The sequence below is a fragment of the Chanodichthys erythropterus genome, chromosome 10 (assembly GCF_024489055.1).
Source record: "Chanodichthys erythropterus isolate Z2021 chromosome 10, ASM2448905v1, whole genome shotgun sequence".
NCBI lineage: Eukaryota > Metazoa > Chordata > Actinopteri > Cypriniformes > Xenocyprididae > Chanodichthys > Chanodichthys erythropterus.
The window spans coordinates 53,717,440-53,736,775 of record NC_090230.1 but is presented as its reverse complement, the minus strand read 5'-3'; the positions used below and the strand labels follow the sequence as shown (position 1 = coordinate 53,736,775).

At 36.6% G+C, this 19,336-nt stretch overlaps 1 protein-coding gene across 2 annotated transcripts in view; it reads left to right on the top strand.

Annotated features, from left to right (window-relative positions):
• Positions 1 to 19,336, top strand: part of arl15b (ADP-ribosylation factor-like 15b) — a 51,525-nt gene that overhangs the window by 8,075 nt on the left and 24,114 nt on the right. The window contains exons 2-3 of one of the 2 annotated variants that reach the window (XM_067398197.1): positions 13,152 to 13,296; positions 13,566 to 13,625. In XM_067398197.1, the coding sequence (XP_067254298.1) occupies positions 13,152 to 13,296; positions 13,566 to 13,625 (205 nt within the window). The remainder of the gene's footprint in view (positions 1 to 13,151; positions 13,297 to 13,565; positions 13,626 to 19,336) is intronic. The other variant, XM_067398198.1, reaches the window with a different exon arrangement.

The window sequence follows — 19,336 nt, the reverse complement described above, 5'->3', positions numbered from 1 at the left end:
AAAATATGGTTATAATTTTGGTCCTTGATGTCGACCAGACCAAGGCCATGAAAATATGGTTATGGCCTTGGTCTTTAATTCTGACAAGACTGAGAATATAAATATGGTCTTGGACCACAAGATTTTGAGTCCAACAAGACAACAACCACAAATTCTCGAGTCTGATTCATGATCTATTTTGATTCCAGTCTTACTACCTGCATAAACCTACATATGTTTGTAACAAATGTGAATAATGCACTTTAGTTGTCTTCATTGGCTGTCTACGAACAACTACTTTGACCCTCAACATGTCGTGTTGTTGATATGTTGAAAACACGCCGTTTTCTGCTCTGCAAAAACAAATCCACTTTGCGTTACTGTTTGTATCACTGTATAGAAGTGCTGAGGAAGTCTCTGGACTTCAGGAGATTCAAATATGGTAATGGACATGTAGTTTACGACACTGTAAGAGGTAGAACAATCACAACAGTCTGGGCCATCTGATCAATCAGAGCAGATCAGGCTCTCGGAAAGGAGAGATTTAGGGAGACCTTTATTGAACCGTTTCAGCCAATGTGTGAAAAGTTGCCATGTTGCAATTATGAAAAAATGAAAATAAGACATCGAAAACAAAATTAGGAACTGTTTAAAATAAGACATCTTCTTGCGTTCGTCTTAACATCATGCTAACGAAACTAAAACATCTACTAGTGAATCAACTAGTCAGATGTTGAATGACTATTCAACCATCATGACTTATCCTTGCAGAGAATAGTGTAAGAAATCATCCAGCAATATGTTCTGTATTTTTCAGTACTAGAGTAGTTACATTGTTACCGAGTGCACTTAGGTGCAAGAGTGTTACAGTAGGAGGGTGGACGACATCTCTGGCAGACGGCGGCCCACATTGGAGACTGGCTGGTGTTGGAATGGAGACGCTAACGATGTATTCTGCATGCTTCACTTCCGTGCTTTGATAAGTCAGGATGTGGCAGCTAGGTCGCAGAGTTCCTCTAGAGCGGGGAAATATCCCACAGTCCAGTATTACTAGTGGGATCTAGGAGCTGCTGGGAATTGGAATCCTTGTCAGACCAAACAGGATACCACTCAAAATACAACCCATCAAAGGTGGGAACTGGGTGTAAATCAGTACGGAATAGGAAAACAAAAAGACATACTTCCTGTATGAGATCCCAGTGCACTGGGTTTGTAGGCTTTCCCCGGCCGTTCCAGATTCTGGCACCATAACTCAAGACAGCTAGTCACTTGCTGTTGAGAAAGACTAAATAAAATCCCCATATACCGGTTATTTAGGGCACAGCGTGACCTTGTTGATGATGTGATTGTTTGATTGTTCCTAACCACTTGGAATAGCATTGTTATCTGAAGTGCTCTATCTGATATTAGGATATTTGAATTTTATTAGAGCTTGTTATTCAACATGTTTAAATGCTGAAGGAGGGGTCACGATGGAGATTTAAAGCCCAATACCATTATTGCAAGAGCAGCGGGAGGAGCTATAGCTTAGCTGGGCATTGTTGAGCCCCTTTCTTTTATCCTGCAGGATCATTTCAACTCAATGTCAACTCAAAACCAGAGGTCCCCTGCTAAAAATTTTGATAATTTTTTTCTGGTGAAAGAAGAAGAAAACCAAATAATAAAATGTCATGGATGTATAGCCTATTTACTGAGTAATCAACTATTTTGTAAAGGGTGTCAAAATTACAATTTTCATTTGAGATTTGGAGGTAAATTACAGGGAGTAAAAATGACTTCAGAAGGATGGCAGCGTCATTTTATTACACAGAGATTGGTAGGTTTATTAGTTAAATCCATTGACTTTAGCAAAGTTTGCATTATATGCCAATAGTGAAAATTCAAAAATGGGAAAAAGCACCATGTTTTTTTTTTTTTTTTTTTTGCCCCAAGTTTAATCAAAAAAGTATTAAAGATATCTTAATATCCTTTTAGATTCTGGTTCTTAACTTTTCTTTTGTTATCTTAATTTTAAAGGCCCTACATAGTGTCGAGAAATATAGAGATCTTAATGAAGCTCTATGAATAAATGGTATACATTTTCAGTAGTCGTCAACCAAATGTGGTACAAGTCCAATAAAGCATATTTGATATTTTTCTCTTTTAAAGAGGGATATCGGAACAACAAATAATGTTGAAACAAGAAATGTTTCTAGGTTTTTTTTCTATCAACACAGATTGCATAAAAGATACCTGTCTGAGTGCCATAAATATTATTTTCCCAAAGTTTGCATGCCTAACTCTAAAAGTATTTAAGATGTCTTATATCCTTCAAGATTCTCATTCTTAAACTTTTGTATTGTAATCTTCATTTTTAGGCCATATGTGTTTCAATTGCATATGGGCATCCCAGTATGACTCCATGTTCAAATTTTCAATGGTCAAAACCCTAAAGAACAAATAATAGTGAAACTAGAAATGTATCTTGTTTCCCTCTATGAAAACAATTTCATACAACAATTCCCTCTCTATGTGCCAAAATTTTTTTTCTTAAGTTTACATGTCTGTAACTCAGTGTTAAAGATATCTTAATATAATTGTAGATTCTTGTTCCTGTGAAACTTTTCTTTTGGAATCTATTGGATTGAATCATATAGAGCATTGAAAATGAAGATTTCAAAAGAAAAGTTTGTTAATCACAAGCATATAAAATCATATTGAGATATCTTGGTTACACTTTATTTTAAGGTGTTGTAGTTACAATGTACTTACTCAAATAAGTACTGAGTAATATTAATTACCTACATGTACTTATTAGAGATATGGTTAGGGTTTGGTACTTTTACTTTTGTACTTTTACTTGTAATTATGCATTATTTACTGTTATTACTATAAGTACACTACCGTTCAAAAGTTTGGGGTCAGTAAGATTTTTTAATGTTTTAAAAGAAGTATCTTCTGCTCACCAAGCCTGCATTTATTTGATTAAAAATACAAACAAAAACAGTAATATTGTGAAATATTATTCCAATTTAAAACAGCTGTTTTCTATGTCAGTATACAGCAAAGTGTAATTTATTCCTGTGATCAAAGCTGAATTTTCAGCATCATTACTTCAGTCTTCAGTGTCACATGATCCTTCAGAAATCATTCTAATATGCTGATTTGATGCTCAAGAACATTCATCATTATTATCAATGTTGAAAACAGTGTACAATTTTTTTTCAAAATTCTTTGATGAATAGAAAGTTCAAAAGAACAGCATTTATTTAAAATAGAATATTTTCTAACATTATAATTGTCTTTACTGTAACTTTTGATCAGTTTAAAGGTGCCATTGAATGTTTTTTTACTAGATGTAATATAAGTCTAAGGTGTCCCCTGAATATGTCTGTGAAGTTTCAGCTCAAAATACCCCATAGATTTTTTTTTCAGTTAATTTTTTTAACTGCCTATTTTGGGGCATCATTATATATGAGCCGATTTATGCTGTGCGGCCCCTTTAATTCCCCTTTCGCCCACAGAGCTCGCGCTTGCCTTGAACAGTGCATAAACAAAGTTTACACAGCTAATATAACCCTCAGATGGATCTTTACAAAGTGTTCGTCATGCATGCGTCGGATTATGTGAGTATTGCAAACTGTTATATTGTTTACATTTGATTCTGAATGAGTTTGAGGCTGTGCTCCGTGGCTAACAGCTAATGCTACACTGTTGGAGAGATTTATAAAGAATGAAGTTGTGTTTATGCATTATACAGACTGAAAGTGTTTAAAAATGAAAATAGCGATGACTCTTGTCTCCGTGAATACAGTAAGAAATGATGGTAACTTTAACCTCATTTAACAGTACATTAGCAACATGCTAACGAAACATTTAGAAAGACAATTTACAAATATCACTAAATATATCATGTAATCATGGATCATGTCAGTTATTATTGCTACATCTGCCATTTTTTGCTATTGTTCTTGCTTGCTTACCTAGTCTGATGATTCAGCTCTGCACAGACACGTTCTGCCCTTGTCTAATGCCTTTCATAATGTTGGGAACATGGGCTGGCATATGCAATTATTGGGGGCGTACACCCCGACTGTTAAGTAACAGTCAGTGTTATGTTGAGATTCGCCTGTTCTTCGGAGGTCTTTTAAACAAATGAGATTTATATAAGGAGGAAACAATGGAGTTTGGGACTCACTATGTCATTTCCATGTACTGAACTCTTGTTATTTACTATCGATAATCATAAATGTTTCTTGAGCATCAAATCATCATTGATTGATTTCTGAAGGATCATGTGACACTGAAGACAGGAGTAATGATGCTGAAAATTCAGCTTTGATCACAGGAATAAATTACACTTTACTGTATATTGACATAGAAAACAGCTGTTTTAAATTGGAATAATATTTCACAATATTACTGTTTTTGTTTGTATTTTTAATCAAATAAATGCAGGCTTGGTGAGCAGAAGATACTTCTTTTAAAACATTAAAAAATCTTATTGACCCCAAACTTTTGAACTGTAGTGTACATGTAGTTGCGTGTAACCTTAAAATAAAGTATTACCGATATCTTTAATACTTTTTGAGTGACAGACCCACAAACTTTAGAAAAAACATATTTATGGCACTCAAGTATATTCTATACCAATTGTGTTGATAGAAAAAAGTGAGATAATTTGTTCAGATATTCCTCTTTTAAAAGAAAAAAAGTATCAGTTGTATGCAAAGTGACCAACATTTGCTTTTGGCCACTGAAAATGTGTGCATTAAGATCTCCTTATCTCTGGGTTTGAACCATATAGGGCCTTTAAAATGAAGATACCAAAATAAATGTTTGTTAAAAATGTTTGTTTTTCCCATTTTTGAACTTTCACTGTTGGCAACAAAGATTGCTAAAATCAACAGATTTAACTAATAGACCTCCCAATCTCTGCGTAAAAATAAAATAATGATGCTGCCATCCTTCTGAAATCATTTTTACCCTCTGTAAATTAGCTCCAAATCTCAAGTGAAAATGGTCATTTTGATCCCCCTCTACATAATAGTGGATTACTCAGTAAATATACATCCATGACATGTAATAATTTAGCTTTCATCACCATTTATGTTTGTCTTTCTTCAGAAAAAAATATAAAAATCAAAAATTTGAGCTGGGGAAATTTCCAAAATTTGGTTGATTTGACATTCAGTGACCCTGCTACAGAATACTGTGCAAATCCCCATGTGCTCTGTTGACTCAGCACTCCACTACAGTGATGTTAGAGATAGTTCTGAAAGTTCTCAGTTTACTGTTGAGCAACAGCTTTTATTTCTTACTTCAATTAATAATAATAATAATAATAATAAACAAACTTGGTACAACCTGTCACTCACATGAGATCACAGCAAACATAAACCATCCAATCATCCAGTCAGTTCCTCATGATCAAAGTCAAGTTCTGGCCTACATTTTTTTTCACTGTTCCAGAATCCATTTCACTCAGTTATATGTGACAATAGGGAAGGAAAGACTATTGCAACTTCTGTTTCATGTAGATTTTAAATCTATAATAGCTGAAAATATTTTGATAAAACGCTTTGGATAAAAGCGTCTGCTAAATTATTAAATGTAACTGTAAAAAGTTGCTTTGTGTCTTTAAGACCTTACATCTGTGATATGATTTTTCCAATTTCCTTTACCTTTATCCTAGAACAAACAGGTGCCATTTGTTTTTATTGTGCGCCAGCATGTCTCTGGTGCATTTCAGGCATGGGACTACCTCTTCCCCCCCAGTCGTCCGATTGTGGCATCAATCACAGTTTGGTCCCTTCCTGTTTCCTGTTGTTGGCCCTTTCCAACTGGCAGTGTGCCCAGCCTGTATTTACCTGGAAGCACCATCATAACAGCAGTGTGTAGTATGATAGGCATATGTGGCATTGGTGGCCATTTCCCTATAGATGAAAATCCTCTGGGGCCTTGTGGAAACCACCCTCAGCCCATTGTGGCAGGGCCTCCAGAATTAGTCTGCATTTTGGCTTCCGGATTTAGGCCTATGTACTAGAGATGCTAACGATTAATCGACGATCGATTAATTGAAGATAATAGTTTATCGACATAAAACTTGTCGATGTTCGTTTAAGCAAGGTCGCCATTCGAGCGCATAGTTTGGAGGTGTTTGCAGCTCATGGGCAAAACACGTGCAGCAGACATGCAAAGAAAAATTAAGCGAGCACGCCTTATGTATTCTAAGTGGATTAGCTATGCAAGCTGTTAATTTCGAAACATAATTATCCAAAAAACCCTCCAAACAAGTGATTTTTCTGAACATAAGAACTACTTGTGTATATGACACAATAAAAATACATAAACAAATAATAAGATCCTGGTGGATGAGTGATTATCTTCCAGCTCTGTTTCAGCTGCGCTCCTATTCTGTGGCACGTGGTATGCGCGTTCCAGCTGTAAAACAGTGTCCGATTGTTTTCTAGTACACATCGTCCCTACCCACTATACCCACCCACCATACCCGAGATCCAGTTTCCATTGGTTGAACTTTCAAACGACGTTGGAAAACACTGCGTCATGATTGCAAAGTGATCAGATCACAGAAGACCGATAGCTTTAGCCAAGCAGCATATCATGTAACTCCGTGATCTACGTATAGAGTACCTCAGGGATGACGTGTTTTTGTAGGCCAACCCAGAAGTTAGCAGTGCACAGGTTCCCTCGATTGAAAGCCTTCCCGTAGACTTTTGGAAAATCGCAAAAAACACTTACACGTTTTGTCTATCAAGATAATCTTTACAAGTTAACATTTATAGATTTTGAAGCCTAAATAAAGTCATCAGATATAAAAAGCTAACAGTAGGCTATATGACATTGACTGCGGAGCGATGGAACCGGAAGTCCTAAAATGCTAACTTGCTTCCGGGTTTTGCCTACAAAAACGCGTCATCCCTGATGTACTCTATTGTTTTATGTTGTATTTTGGGCTAGTTTGAGACCAACAGCTCTAAATAAAGATATGCGATCTACTATGGTTTACTAAAGTTTTGCGATGTTACAAACCAAACGTAGCATTATTGCATAATGTGTTTACTGTTTACATGTGCGTCATTTTCGCTTTTTTGTACAAATACTTGATATAGTTTGGTCTATAAGCACTGTAAGAACTGGTCAATTCAATAAGCACTGTATAGTGTTTCCTTTACTCTTTACTTTAAAAACTATGTCTATAAAGGGTAATATTTCATGTATTTGAGGTCAGAGATGTGTGAACAGTTTTGCAGTTTAGCTCAGTATTGCCGTCTAATCAGCCAATATTGTCTTAAATATCCTGCATAGCAATTCATCTTTTATAACATGAGAATTTGACCAAATGTTGATTTTGGTCAAATGTTGCAACGAGTTAATTTTTTTCGTGAAAAATTACAGTTTTGGACATATAAGGTAATAAAAATTAAATGAAAATATTCCTTAAAGTAACTACAAATGAGCATGTAAAGCAAATATCTTTTAAAAAAATTAAAGGAACACTCCACTTTTTTTGAAAATAGGCTAATTTTCCAACTCCCCTAGAGTTAAACAGTTGAGTTTTGCAATGATATTACGCAGCGCCCGTGAGCCTCTGCTTGCACAGGGAACGTGCCTTGCAACCATGGAGACGTTTGTGAGAGACGCTGCGTAATATCATTGCACTGCTGCAGCCATGATACGGCAGCAAAGTTCCTTGATTATTACGCTGGAATGAATATAGTTCCTAGCCATATCAGCCTAGAAAATCGCAACTTTTCATTTTCCGCCGGTCTTAGTGCACGATTTAACTACAGAAGAGTCAAGTTTTAAATAGGAAAAATATCAAAACTCTTTGGTCATTTTTAAGCGCAATGCTAACGGTCTAATCAGATTCAATGAACTATGCTAAGCTATGCTAAAAGTGGTACCGCCAGAACCGGAGAGAGGCTGAATGGATTCGAAAACGGTAAAACTCAACTGTTTAACTCTAGGGGAGTTGGAAAATGAGCCTATTTTCAAAAAAAGTGGAGTGTTCCTTTAAGCATGTCTCCACCCCACGCAATGTTCTCCCTTTTTTTCCCCTTACCTGTTTGCATCCCTGAACGTAGAAGCGCCCCCTGTTTCAGGTTTAAGAGGATAAGTTTAACGATTAATCAATCGAAAATTGACATCCCTACTTCGTACTGTTGTTGAAGCCTACAGTCACCTGTGTGTAAAGATTAGGCCATTGCTGTTGTTGTGTAATTTGCTCTATGCATGATTAACTGGGTAAAGTGGCTGTGTTTATATGCTTCTGATAGTCCACTTGATACTCACATGCCATTGGCCATTTTTCAGATCTATTAATTGGTTCATAAATAATAATTAAAGCACCCGTGCTGTCATCCTCATGCATGCTGACAAGCTTGTACATGAATCGGAGACGCTTTCCACTGTTATGGAACATGAAAGACTTCAAAACAACAATGTATGACCTACTGGCTTTGTTTAGAAACTTAAATCATCAATTACAGGTCCAACCTGTTTTACATAAAAGTGTATTACTCTTTCTCCTTACTAAGATGAAAGTCTGGTGATAGAGCACTTCTACATGTGTATAATCATAAAAAGGTTCTTTTTGCTCTAAATCCCTTGACTAAATCATTTTAATATTTTGATACATCATTAGAAGATTTGAACTAGCCAGGAACATTGTTTGTGCTGCCATCTTGTGGATGTTGAAGTGCTTCTAGCATTTACTCACTGAGGAGCTTCCTGTTCCAACAAGCATATCAGTTTTGAGGATATGTTTTCATGGAACCCTGCAGGATATATTTTGGTTTTGCCTCTCTCTGAGAGAAAGTGGGTCAGTAGTTGTTGTACTCGGGTGACAAATAATGGGTAATATTAAATATATAGTTTACCTAAAGCAATGGCTTCAGAAGACTCATAAAAGAGCATAGGACATGGACTACACTACATTTATATTTATTGTGCTTTTTTGTGTCTTTTTTGGAACTTGACATTGTCTAGTTAATTTTGCTTGAAGTGAGCAGCATATTTAAATGAAATATTACTTGAAGTAAAAAGTAAGAATATCTAGAATTTGTTTTTCTTTAAACACATTAAATTACCATATTAAATTTACATTGTCATTTATTAGCCATTGAAAGAAAGCAATGTGCAAAACATTATGGATCATGGTGAAGAGTTTTGAATAGGTCAATAAGACTCACCTTTCCTTCAGAACATGCAAAAAATCTAGTAATATTATTTTTCCTAATGCTTGGCCTTGGTTTTTGTCAACAGAGAAGTATTTCCGAATGTAGCAGGATATTCATTGGAAAAAACAATGTAGGGCGAGACTTGATTTTACCACCTGGGAATTGAATGAATTGTGAACAGTGGTCTCTATACATCAGGTGGTTAGAGGAGAAGTTGTGAAAACAAGTTGGGTGACATCAGCCATCATCAGTACAGTACGTTCATAGTACTGAAAAACATTTTTGTTCTTTAGAATAATGTGCACTACCCTGGTACATTTATAATATTTGGATTTGCTTGCAAAAACGTTTATTCATAATTGTTTTCAGTTACCATCAGTGGAGACAGATGCTTTTTCACCACATAATGTTAGAAGAAAGCAAAGCCTTGACTACGTTTGGATAGTCATTGGCTTTTGAACGCTCCAAATTAGTCACTTTTGAGGGTCCGTCTGGGCCAGGATGCTGTGTAGGCAGTAGAAGGGTTTTGCAGCAGAGGTTTTGAGTCTCTTTTTAGAGATAAAGCTACATTACATGCTGCCAACCAGATAAATGTATTAATTTACCTTTAGATCTTTACCTTCAGATGTACTTTGTATCCCAAAAAAAGAGGCAGACAGGAAGAGAAAAATGCAATACACTATATTGTATATACAATATACTGTAGAAAGCTTTGTTTTTCTCTAAAGGGGCCATATTACCCATACCATCACAGCATACACCACAATGCCTCCTCCTCGATTGATGTAAAGCCCAGTCTGTTCACTAGAGGGCAGTATTTACTAACAATACACCCAAATTCAGTCTGTATTCAGTTTAGAGTGAAAACCTACCACACCCCCTCACAGTCACATGCTCAGGCTATATGTATGAATGAACTAATGCATAAGCTGTTGTGATTTCTCACTGTATTTGTCACAGTCTACCCTCTTTTAAGTGATCTGTGCTCAGCATGACTGAGTGTTGCATGACAACTTAATGCATTTAGCACAGATATTCCCAGCCTATGTGATGAAGGAATCCCTGTTCCAATGGCGCTTCTCAATCTCTCATTAAGAGATTTCTCAGGCTCATTTACCTCTAAGCCAGAACTTTTGATGTCAGTAGCATCTAAAACATGTCTTGCAGGCTTAATTTCACATTGTGTCCTATAATCTGTCAGAGTGCAATTCATAATGCAAAAAAAAAATAATAATAAATAAACAAATATATATATATATATATATATATATATATATAAACAACCGTCTTTATGTTTTATATTTCTCCATTTTTAGTTCAATTTTCTTTCACAGTGCTTCATGGGATTGTTTCTTGCTTTCTTCAGTTTTGTTTCTTGCTATTTCTCACATTTTGAAAAAGCGTTCAAAAACATTTTTATGCTTCAAATCAAAGTTTGTAATGTTGATTCACCAAATCCTTATGGGAAAAATAATTCTGGAACAAAATCGACTTAAAAAGTGGGCACTTGTTGAACTCTTTAGCAGCTTTCTGATAAAAGCATTTCAAAATAAGTATTGCCCCCTAGAGTATTGGATGCTTGAAAAATATTTTCTAAAAACTAATAGTCAAAGGGACCCTTTAAAAAACCTAGTTGTGTACCTACCTAGACAGCCATTAAAGGTGCAGTATGTAAGAATTCTGTCCGCTAGAGGCTTATTCAAAACAAAGGCGTAGTTTGATGACGCCAAGTTTGAGCGCGGAATCTTGGGATGTGGTCTCCACCTCAACGGGCGGTGCAAAAGAATAGGGATATGACTCGGGAAGAAATCATGTTCATGGATGCGATTATTAATGTTATTGTAGTATGAAGCCGAGCAGGACCGAGTGTTGTGGGAGCTGAACAAGGCCACTGGAGCGATTGCACAACACACGCCTCACAAGCAGCGGAACTTTTATAATGACACAATCGCCGGCGCCGTTTCTGCTTTTCCGGTCATGAGTATGAGGTAACGCAGTTCTGTTTATCATATTAGATACATTTGAGTGTGTTGAAAATTATGTTATCGCTCGGCAGCTGCTGTGAGACACTTGTTTGAGACACACTGCAGTAAGATGGATCGATTTTAGAATATCATATTAAATGTTGGATGGTTTGTGTTGATAATCGGCATGCAATTAATTTTTAAAACATACTGTATGATGGTGAAAATTCTGTATTACTGTTACTAAAAATAAAGCTGCATCTGATTATGCTATGTTAGCTAATTGACAATGTTTTTCTCTGAGGCATGGTAAAGCATGGTACCCACAAAAAATCAAGAAAATTAGATTTAAACAGTAAGACTAAACGTGTTGAGCTATATAACAACAATTTGTTTTCTGTCTATAAATATATCAAAACAGTTGTTCCCCTTGTCTATTAAAACGTGTATTATATTAAAGCGTCTTTGGTGTTTCCATGGTTTCTATAAAATAAACCCGGAAACCGAGGCAGCCCGAGGGTTAACGCAGGTATGACGCCATTGACTGGCAACTCCTCACACGTCCCGGAGCCTTGCTTAAAATTACAATTTTCTCACGATTTACAAATAGTTGGAAACATTTGAGTAAGTACTCAAGTGAACACTTGAGTATTGTAAGTACTCAAGTGGACAAAATATATAACACTGGCCTAGTGGTTTTTGGATATTTTACTGCAAAAATATAGCATGTTGCACCTTTAATGCTGCCTTCAAGTGCTCTGTGAATTATCATAAATACAGTTTCCTAGAATTGCGCATGAACGAAACTTGTCGAAATGTCGAAACTTGAATGCGATATGCTCGTAATCACGACTTCAGAAGTGGGAATAATCCAATTTCCTGTAGCATGTGAAGACAGCATTAACACACTTGTGATGAAAAAGCTGTTCCATTCAGGCAATCCCTGAAAGCACTGCAACAAGCTAAGTGAAAAAAAAAAACTGAGAAATGTTGTTTGAAATATTTAATATGAAAAAGCATTGCCAGAAATGCTATTTCGATGCTTATAAGACTATCACTTTGTTAGCTTAGCAACATGCTAACGTCAAACTCCCTTGAAATCAAGTCTTGCCGTGTGGCGCACAGAGTTGCGGCCTATGTGGAGCGCTCCAAATCAGTCCATTTTTGAGGGTCCGTCTGGGCCAGGATGCTGTGTAGGCAGTAGAAGAGTTTTGCAACAGAGGTTTTGAGTCTCTTTTTAGAGATACAGCTACATGCTGCCAACCAGATAAAAACCTTCAGATGTGAAATGTACTTTGTAACTCAAAAAAGAGGCAGACAGGAAGAGAAAAATGCAAAACACTGTATTGTATACTGTAGATTGCTTTGTTTTTCTCTAAAGGGGCCATATTACCCATACCATCGCAACACAACACAATGCCTCCTCCTTGTGCAATGTGCATGTCAAACATGCTTTGATCTTCCTTGCGTAGACTATATAGTAGGAAGCGTTTGATCTGTGAAGTTATGTGATCGGTTTTAAGCAGTATTATGGGCTTTCTTCTTTATGTGTGTGTTTTGGCGGTTAGTTCTACTCTGCTCTGTTGAAATTTATTGGCCAATTTTTTATTTTCTTTATCACTCACTGTCATGACGTCAACCAAAGGGCTTTGACAGCAGCTTACAGAGAACAGGACTTTTTTTTTTGACGGAAATATATTGGGGTGCTTGCTTATCCCAGAATGCTGTGGTGCCTTTCGGCCCATATGATTTCAATGGAGGCACTGTGCGGTAGACTTGTTTTTTTCTTTTGCAGTAACTTTTTCTCAACCAGATGGTGTCAACAGATGTCAGATGGCTTTGAGATGTGTTTCTGTTTCTAGAGTGACACACGCATACACCCACAGCATTTCTCTTGGAGTATCGCAAGTTGCCAATATTGCATAAACACAAACATGAGTGGGAAGTTTTATCTAAATTGTTGTAACCTTTCTAACTTTCCTTCCTCCCCCTTTCCCCTTTCTTGCTGTCTTTGTCCCGGATTCAGTGTTTCAGGACGTTCTGCTGTAAAGGACCTCCCCCTCCCAGACCAGAATATGACGTGGTTTGCATCGGTCTGACGGGTTCTGGGAAGACCAGCCTGCTTTCCAGACTTTGCAGTGAGGCAACAGACAACATCGTCCCCACCACAGGTCAGCCCACCATCATAGAGCAATACCAGCCACGTCCTGCAAACACAAACACAGATCTTTTCACTTCCTCTTTGCCAAACACTTTAAAAACACTCCCCCTTGTATTCAGATTTTACCTTGTGATTGTCTTTTAAAGAGTACTTGATTAAATCTCGGTCAGTGTAGCATAATTAGTAATGCGTAATCAGTGTAGCGTAATCAGTAATGGAGGTGTTTTTGTGAAATCCTCATTGCTTCGGTTGTTAATCTTGTTCAACTTTTATTTACAGGTTTTAGCATTAAAGCTGTCCCGTTCCAGAATGCCATTTTAAATGTCAAGGAACTCGGAGGTAAATGCTCTCTGTTGTTCATGAGAATACTACTTTTATTTTTTTTAAATCACTATTAATATATGGGCCAATGACAAATAAGAGTGTCCACGATATAGAGAAGGAAAAAAACTTGTTTAAATCACAGATGCCAAGTTTTTAGAAAATGTATCTTTTTATTTATGCTGTTCCACATGGTTTTGAATATTGAACTTTCAGTAATATTCTGCTGTGGCTGGTAAACACCTTTGAACAGCCATTGGTCCGTGGTTGTTATGTAATAGGTAGGTGTGGCTCCAAGGCTCCACCTTCTTTGACATGGAAATCTTCTCTGGTTCATTTCTTCTGTTTAGTCTCTCGAGGCTGGACATCTGCGAGTAAAAACATGAACACACTGCAGGGCTCCAGACAAAAAAAAAATAAAAAATTCATTAAGCAGCCATTGGCTCCTACAGGCGGCAAATAACAATGAACTTACATTTTTAAATCACTTACTTTTAGTCATCCTGTTGTGTTTATAAATCTCCCCTTTACAGTTTCAGCATTTTCATCTTCTGATTTTTCTGGGAAATGAATGTCACTATTTTCACTTAATACTATTATAGTTTTTTGAATTAGATTAGAATTTTATATTTTCTGCTTTCATTTTTTACGTTTTTTTGTTTTTAATTTTATTTTTTGTTGTTTTTAAACATGTCTGTTTAGTTTTGTATAAATTATTTCAGTATTAACATTTATTTCAAGCAATGAAAAAAATGTTTTTAATGATTTTAGTTAACTATAATAACCCTGATGCTAGTAAAATCTTTATATTGAATAATATGTCAAATATTGTTCTTAGACTTTCATTCCTGAAACTACAACAGTTTATTTTCAATCAAATGTAAATAAATATAAATATATGCAAATAAATTTAAAAATATATTAAATTTGGTTTGTGTTACCAAATAACAAACAGGGGAAATTGATATACATACTACTTGACTTTGTTGATTAATGAACAGGCCGAAATACAGTGGAACTCTTTTATTGAAATGTCTGTGCTTTACTTTTGCTGCTCATTCAGGTTTAGATGAGGAAGATAAAAAATGACATTGTTACAGCCATTTATAATAATATAAATAATATAAAGTAAAATTTGTCATGATTGATCAGCATTAGTTTAGAAGCAATCGGTTGACAAATGTGCGCTAATCATTGATTGCGAGCTGTTCTGAAGCTCTGTTGCGAGATTAACTGTGTATCTGCAGTCTGTAGAGCCGGTTTCTCCTTTTAAATGACGAATATAGACGCATTTATATGAAGAAATAGGCAATTGTCGTAGGAGCAGAACGGTGTGTTCAAATGCAGCTGTTTTGCACCGACGCAGGCGACAACACAGTCGGCTTTTATCAGCGCTAGTTCTTTGGCGTCTGTTTGGTGTGTGATATTTTTCCCTACCCATTCATATTTTAGCGCTCTAACTCAGTGAAACTTTCAAACGCAGCATCTCATTTAATTATGTCAACACAACAAATTATATGATAGGCTACTGGTCACAGAACACGCAGATAACATGCAGATTTTACAGTCATAACGTGTGAATTTGTATGGTCGTCAATGGAGACCTCAGCAAAAATATCACTCGCATTTTTAGTCACAAATGCGGCCATTTTAGGTGCAGTCTGGAGCCCTGCACTGGAGAGCTGCTTTATAGTAGAAAAAGTTGTTATTAGTGGCCAAGCACCGAAGGTGCTTATGCACTAGGCACCTATTGTAACCATTGGCATTCTTATTCTTCCGTTTCCGCACCGGAAGTGTATGGTCGCCCATAGAACCGCTTGCGGCTAAGTTATGAAGTCTGGCATACAGAGGACAGTCTGATCTGTCACCATAGCAAATTTGTAGTAGTGCTGGGCGGTATGACCAAAAATTGATATCACTGTATTTTTCAAATGTATATATGTTTCACGGTATATGACGGTACTTTTTTACCCTATGCATGACCGGGCGTTAACCACATTTTCTACTGATTGAGAGAGGAAATACTGCAGTAGATTGACTAGATTGCCTTGTTTTACTGTCATGAGTAAATGTTGTAGAAAAAATCCACACTATAGTTAATACAGGTTTACAAAGCCCCACAAAATGATGCTGTGGGGAGACAACAACCATTAAAACACAGGCCTGCAACACACTCATTACAGACACATGAATATTAAAATATGACCATGGAGATAGAAAAAAAAAAAAAAAGAGTTGAAAATGCACCTTATGCATTTTAAAAATCTAACCCTATAACAACAAACTGCCAAAACGAGGGAGAAACGCGGAAGAACATTTAAACTGTCTAAGGATCTACATTTAAGAGCACTACAGTCTCTGAACAAATGACACACGTAAGTTTAACACAGAAAGAATAAAGCAGTTAAATTTTTGCCCATTCTTCTTTGAATTGTCAGTCTATTTATTAACTTACATCGTCTTCTGTGTAGCAGAATAACCCATCGTGTCATCGCGTTCGTGATCAGACGTACAGTTCAGTGTCCTTTGCATAACGTTACATTTTATTTGAAGACGTGATGAAATATGTGCGCATACAAGCTGCTGGTTCATGTTTAGAGCACTAGAGTATATGAAATAGGTCCATAAAAAAATTAAAAACGCTCGCTCCGGTCTATAATATATGATCCACGTGGAGAACGTTGTGCGCTCCGCGCAGAAAACCCCAGACCCTATTGCTATCTCGCGCGCCGCGTGCAGTTTGAATTTTCCGCTGTAATCAAGGGCTGAATCCGAAATCGCCCCTAGCCATTTGTAGTGGTGTCCGAAACCATAGTGGACGTTATTGATGTACACACAACGGCTGTCCGAATTCACTCACTCGTTTTCATTCATTCGTTTTCATTCACTCTTTCAAGTAACGTTAAGCAATATAAGTGAATGAGGCTTTAGGGGGTGATTTCGGACTTAACATAGGCTGTGATGCGATCTCGGCTGTGCTCCTGTGCTCTCACTACAGTGCAACAGTGAAACGAGACCCTCTCAAACAGTGACGCTGCGTCGCGTTCCGAACGTTGGTTAAGTGTCACATACCGGTAACATATTGCGGTATTATCAAAATTAATATAATAACAAGAATAAATACCGGTATTCGGTATGAACCGGTATACCGCCCAGCAGTAATAAACCACCACCTGTTCAAAATTTCACTCATGTTTATGCTATAACTTTTGAAGCCTCGTAAGGGCTAGAAACAAGTCTTTTTTCCTGTGATTCCTTGGCTCGAGACAATTCGATTGCCCCTATTATGATATTTTCTGTCATGAAAATATTTCTGCCATTTTTAATTTTCTGAAAAAACAACTTTTTCGAACCCCTCCTAGGCCGTTGCTCCGATTTTCACGAAAATTGAACCAGATCATCTTCAGACCATGCCGACAAAAAGTTATAGAATTCAAGTCGATTTCTCAAACCGTTTTCGGTGTTAGAAACAAATTTTACGCAACACATTGTGAAAATAGACACAAGGCTGTATCTCCACAATGCTTTATTGTATTCAGACCAAACTTCATCACAATCATGACCTGAGGCAACATGCAGCGTTTCGGCACAGCATTTATATGGTATATAAATAAACATCACGTGAGTGGAGTGTCGAATTGCAGAGCTCATGCAAACGTATTATTCACCACTGTCATTTTGTGTCATTATGAATTTGTTGTTTATTTTGTTATTAAAAGGAAAGCAGGCAGCATATATATTTACATATTCTTCTTAATGTCGCTCTTAGCAGTGTGGACAGCATCGGATGTTTGCTAACAGTATACCGCTGCTCATGTATATCAAACTTCTTTTTATCCTATAGCGAAAAATATAAAAGAACTTTGCCAGGAGTATCGGGGCCTTAAGAGACTTGTTGATTTGACACACAGACATGAGGGTCTGCAGGGCTCCTCTCTATGATATAATTTCCTGTTTTATGTTTTTGTCATAGATGTTTGAAATAAGTTGGTGGACAAAAGTTAAATAAGCAGTGAAGCAGTCATCATTAACTGTTGAAAAGTTTGGTATCAGTAGGATTTTTAAGAAATCTCTCACACCATGCATACACCAGACGCATTGCACTGCACCGCAACAGCTTGTGGCTGTGGACGCGTCAAAGCGACCATTGCGATTCTGTTTGCCCTTCATGCCAGAAATAGTGCAGGTGTGTGGATTATGTCCGATATAGAATGGGACATGATGGGGATTTGTTGTGTTGCATCGTGTTATCAGTGTTTATAATAGGTACTATGGTCTTTTGTTGCGCCACGTCACTCTGCTCCAATGTAGACACCGTGTTATGCTCGCCAAGGCTGCATTTATTTGATGAAAAATACAGTAAAATTACTGCAGTTTAACTGATCGGTTTGTGATTGAAAATGCTATTTATTCATGTTATGACAAAGCTGAATTTTCAGCATCATTACTCCAGTCTTCAGTGTCACATGATCCTGAAATGATTCTAATATGCCAATTTGATGCATTTAAAGGTGCCATCGAACATTTTTTTACAAGATGTAATATAAGTCTAAGGTGTCCCCTGAATGTGTCTGTGAAGTTGCAGCTCAAAATACCCCATAGATTTTATTTAATGTATGTAATGTAATGTAATGTAATGTAATTAATTTTTTTAACTGCCTATTTTGAGGCATAATTAGAAATGTGCCGATTCATGCTGCGGCACCTTTAATTGCTTGCGCTCTCCAAAATGGATCTTTACAAAGTGTTCATCATGCAGCATGTCTAATCGCGTAAGTATAGTATTTATTTGGATGTTTACATTTGATTCTGAATGAGTTTGAGGCTGTGCTCCGTGGCTAAAGCTAACATTAAACACTGTTGGAGAGATTTATAAAGAATGAAGTTGTGTTTATACATTATACAGACTCCAAGTGTTTAAAAATGAAAATAGCGATGGCTCTTGTCTCCGTGAATACAGTAAGAAACTATGGTAACTTTAACCACATTTAACAGTACATTAGCAACATGCTAACGAAACATTTAGAAAGACAATTTACAAATATCACTAAAAATATCATGTAATCATGGATCATGTCAGTTATTATTGCTCCATCTGCCATTTTTAGCTATTGTTCTTGCTTGCTTACCTAGTTTGATGATTCAGCTGTGCACTGATCCAGATGTTAATACTGGCTGCCCTTGTCTAATGCCTTGAACATGAGCTGGCATATGCAAATATTGGGGTCATACATATTAATGATTCCGACTGTTACGTAACAGTCGGTGTTATGTTGAGATTCGCCTGTTCTTCGGAGGTCTTTTAAACAAATGAGATTTATATAAGAAGGAGGAAACAATGGAGCTTGAGACTCACTGTATGCCATTTCCATTTACTGAACTCTTGTTATTCAACTATGCTGAGGTAAATTCAATTTTCAATTCGATGGCACCTTTAAGAAACATTTCGGACCCGCTTTATATTAAGTGGCCTTAACTACTATGTACTTACATTTAAATTAATCATTTGATACAATGCATTTATTGTGTACATGTTTTTACATTGTACTTATATTTTAAAAACACCTGCATGTAATTACATCTGTAATTAATTTCTGTAATTACATTTGTAATTACACTGTTGACCCATCCCTTAACCCTTACCTCTACCCTTAAACCTATACCACCAAAGATTTCCCTAACCTCACCCGTACCCCACCTCAATAGCTGCAAATGTGTTTTGCAATTCA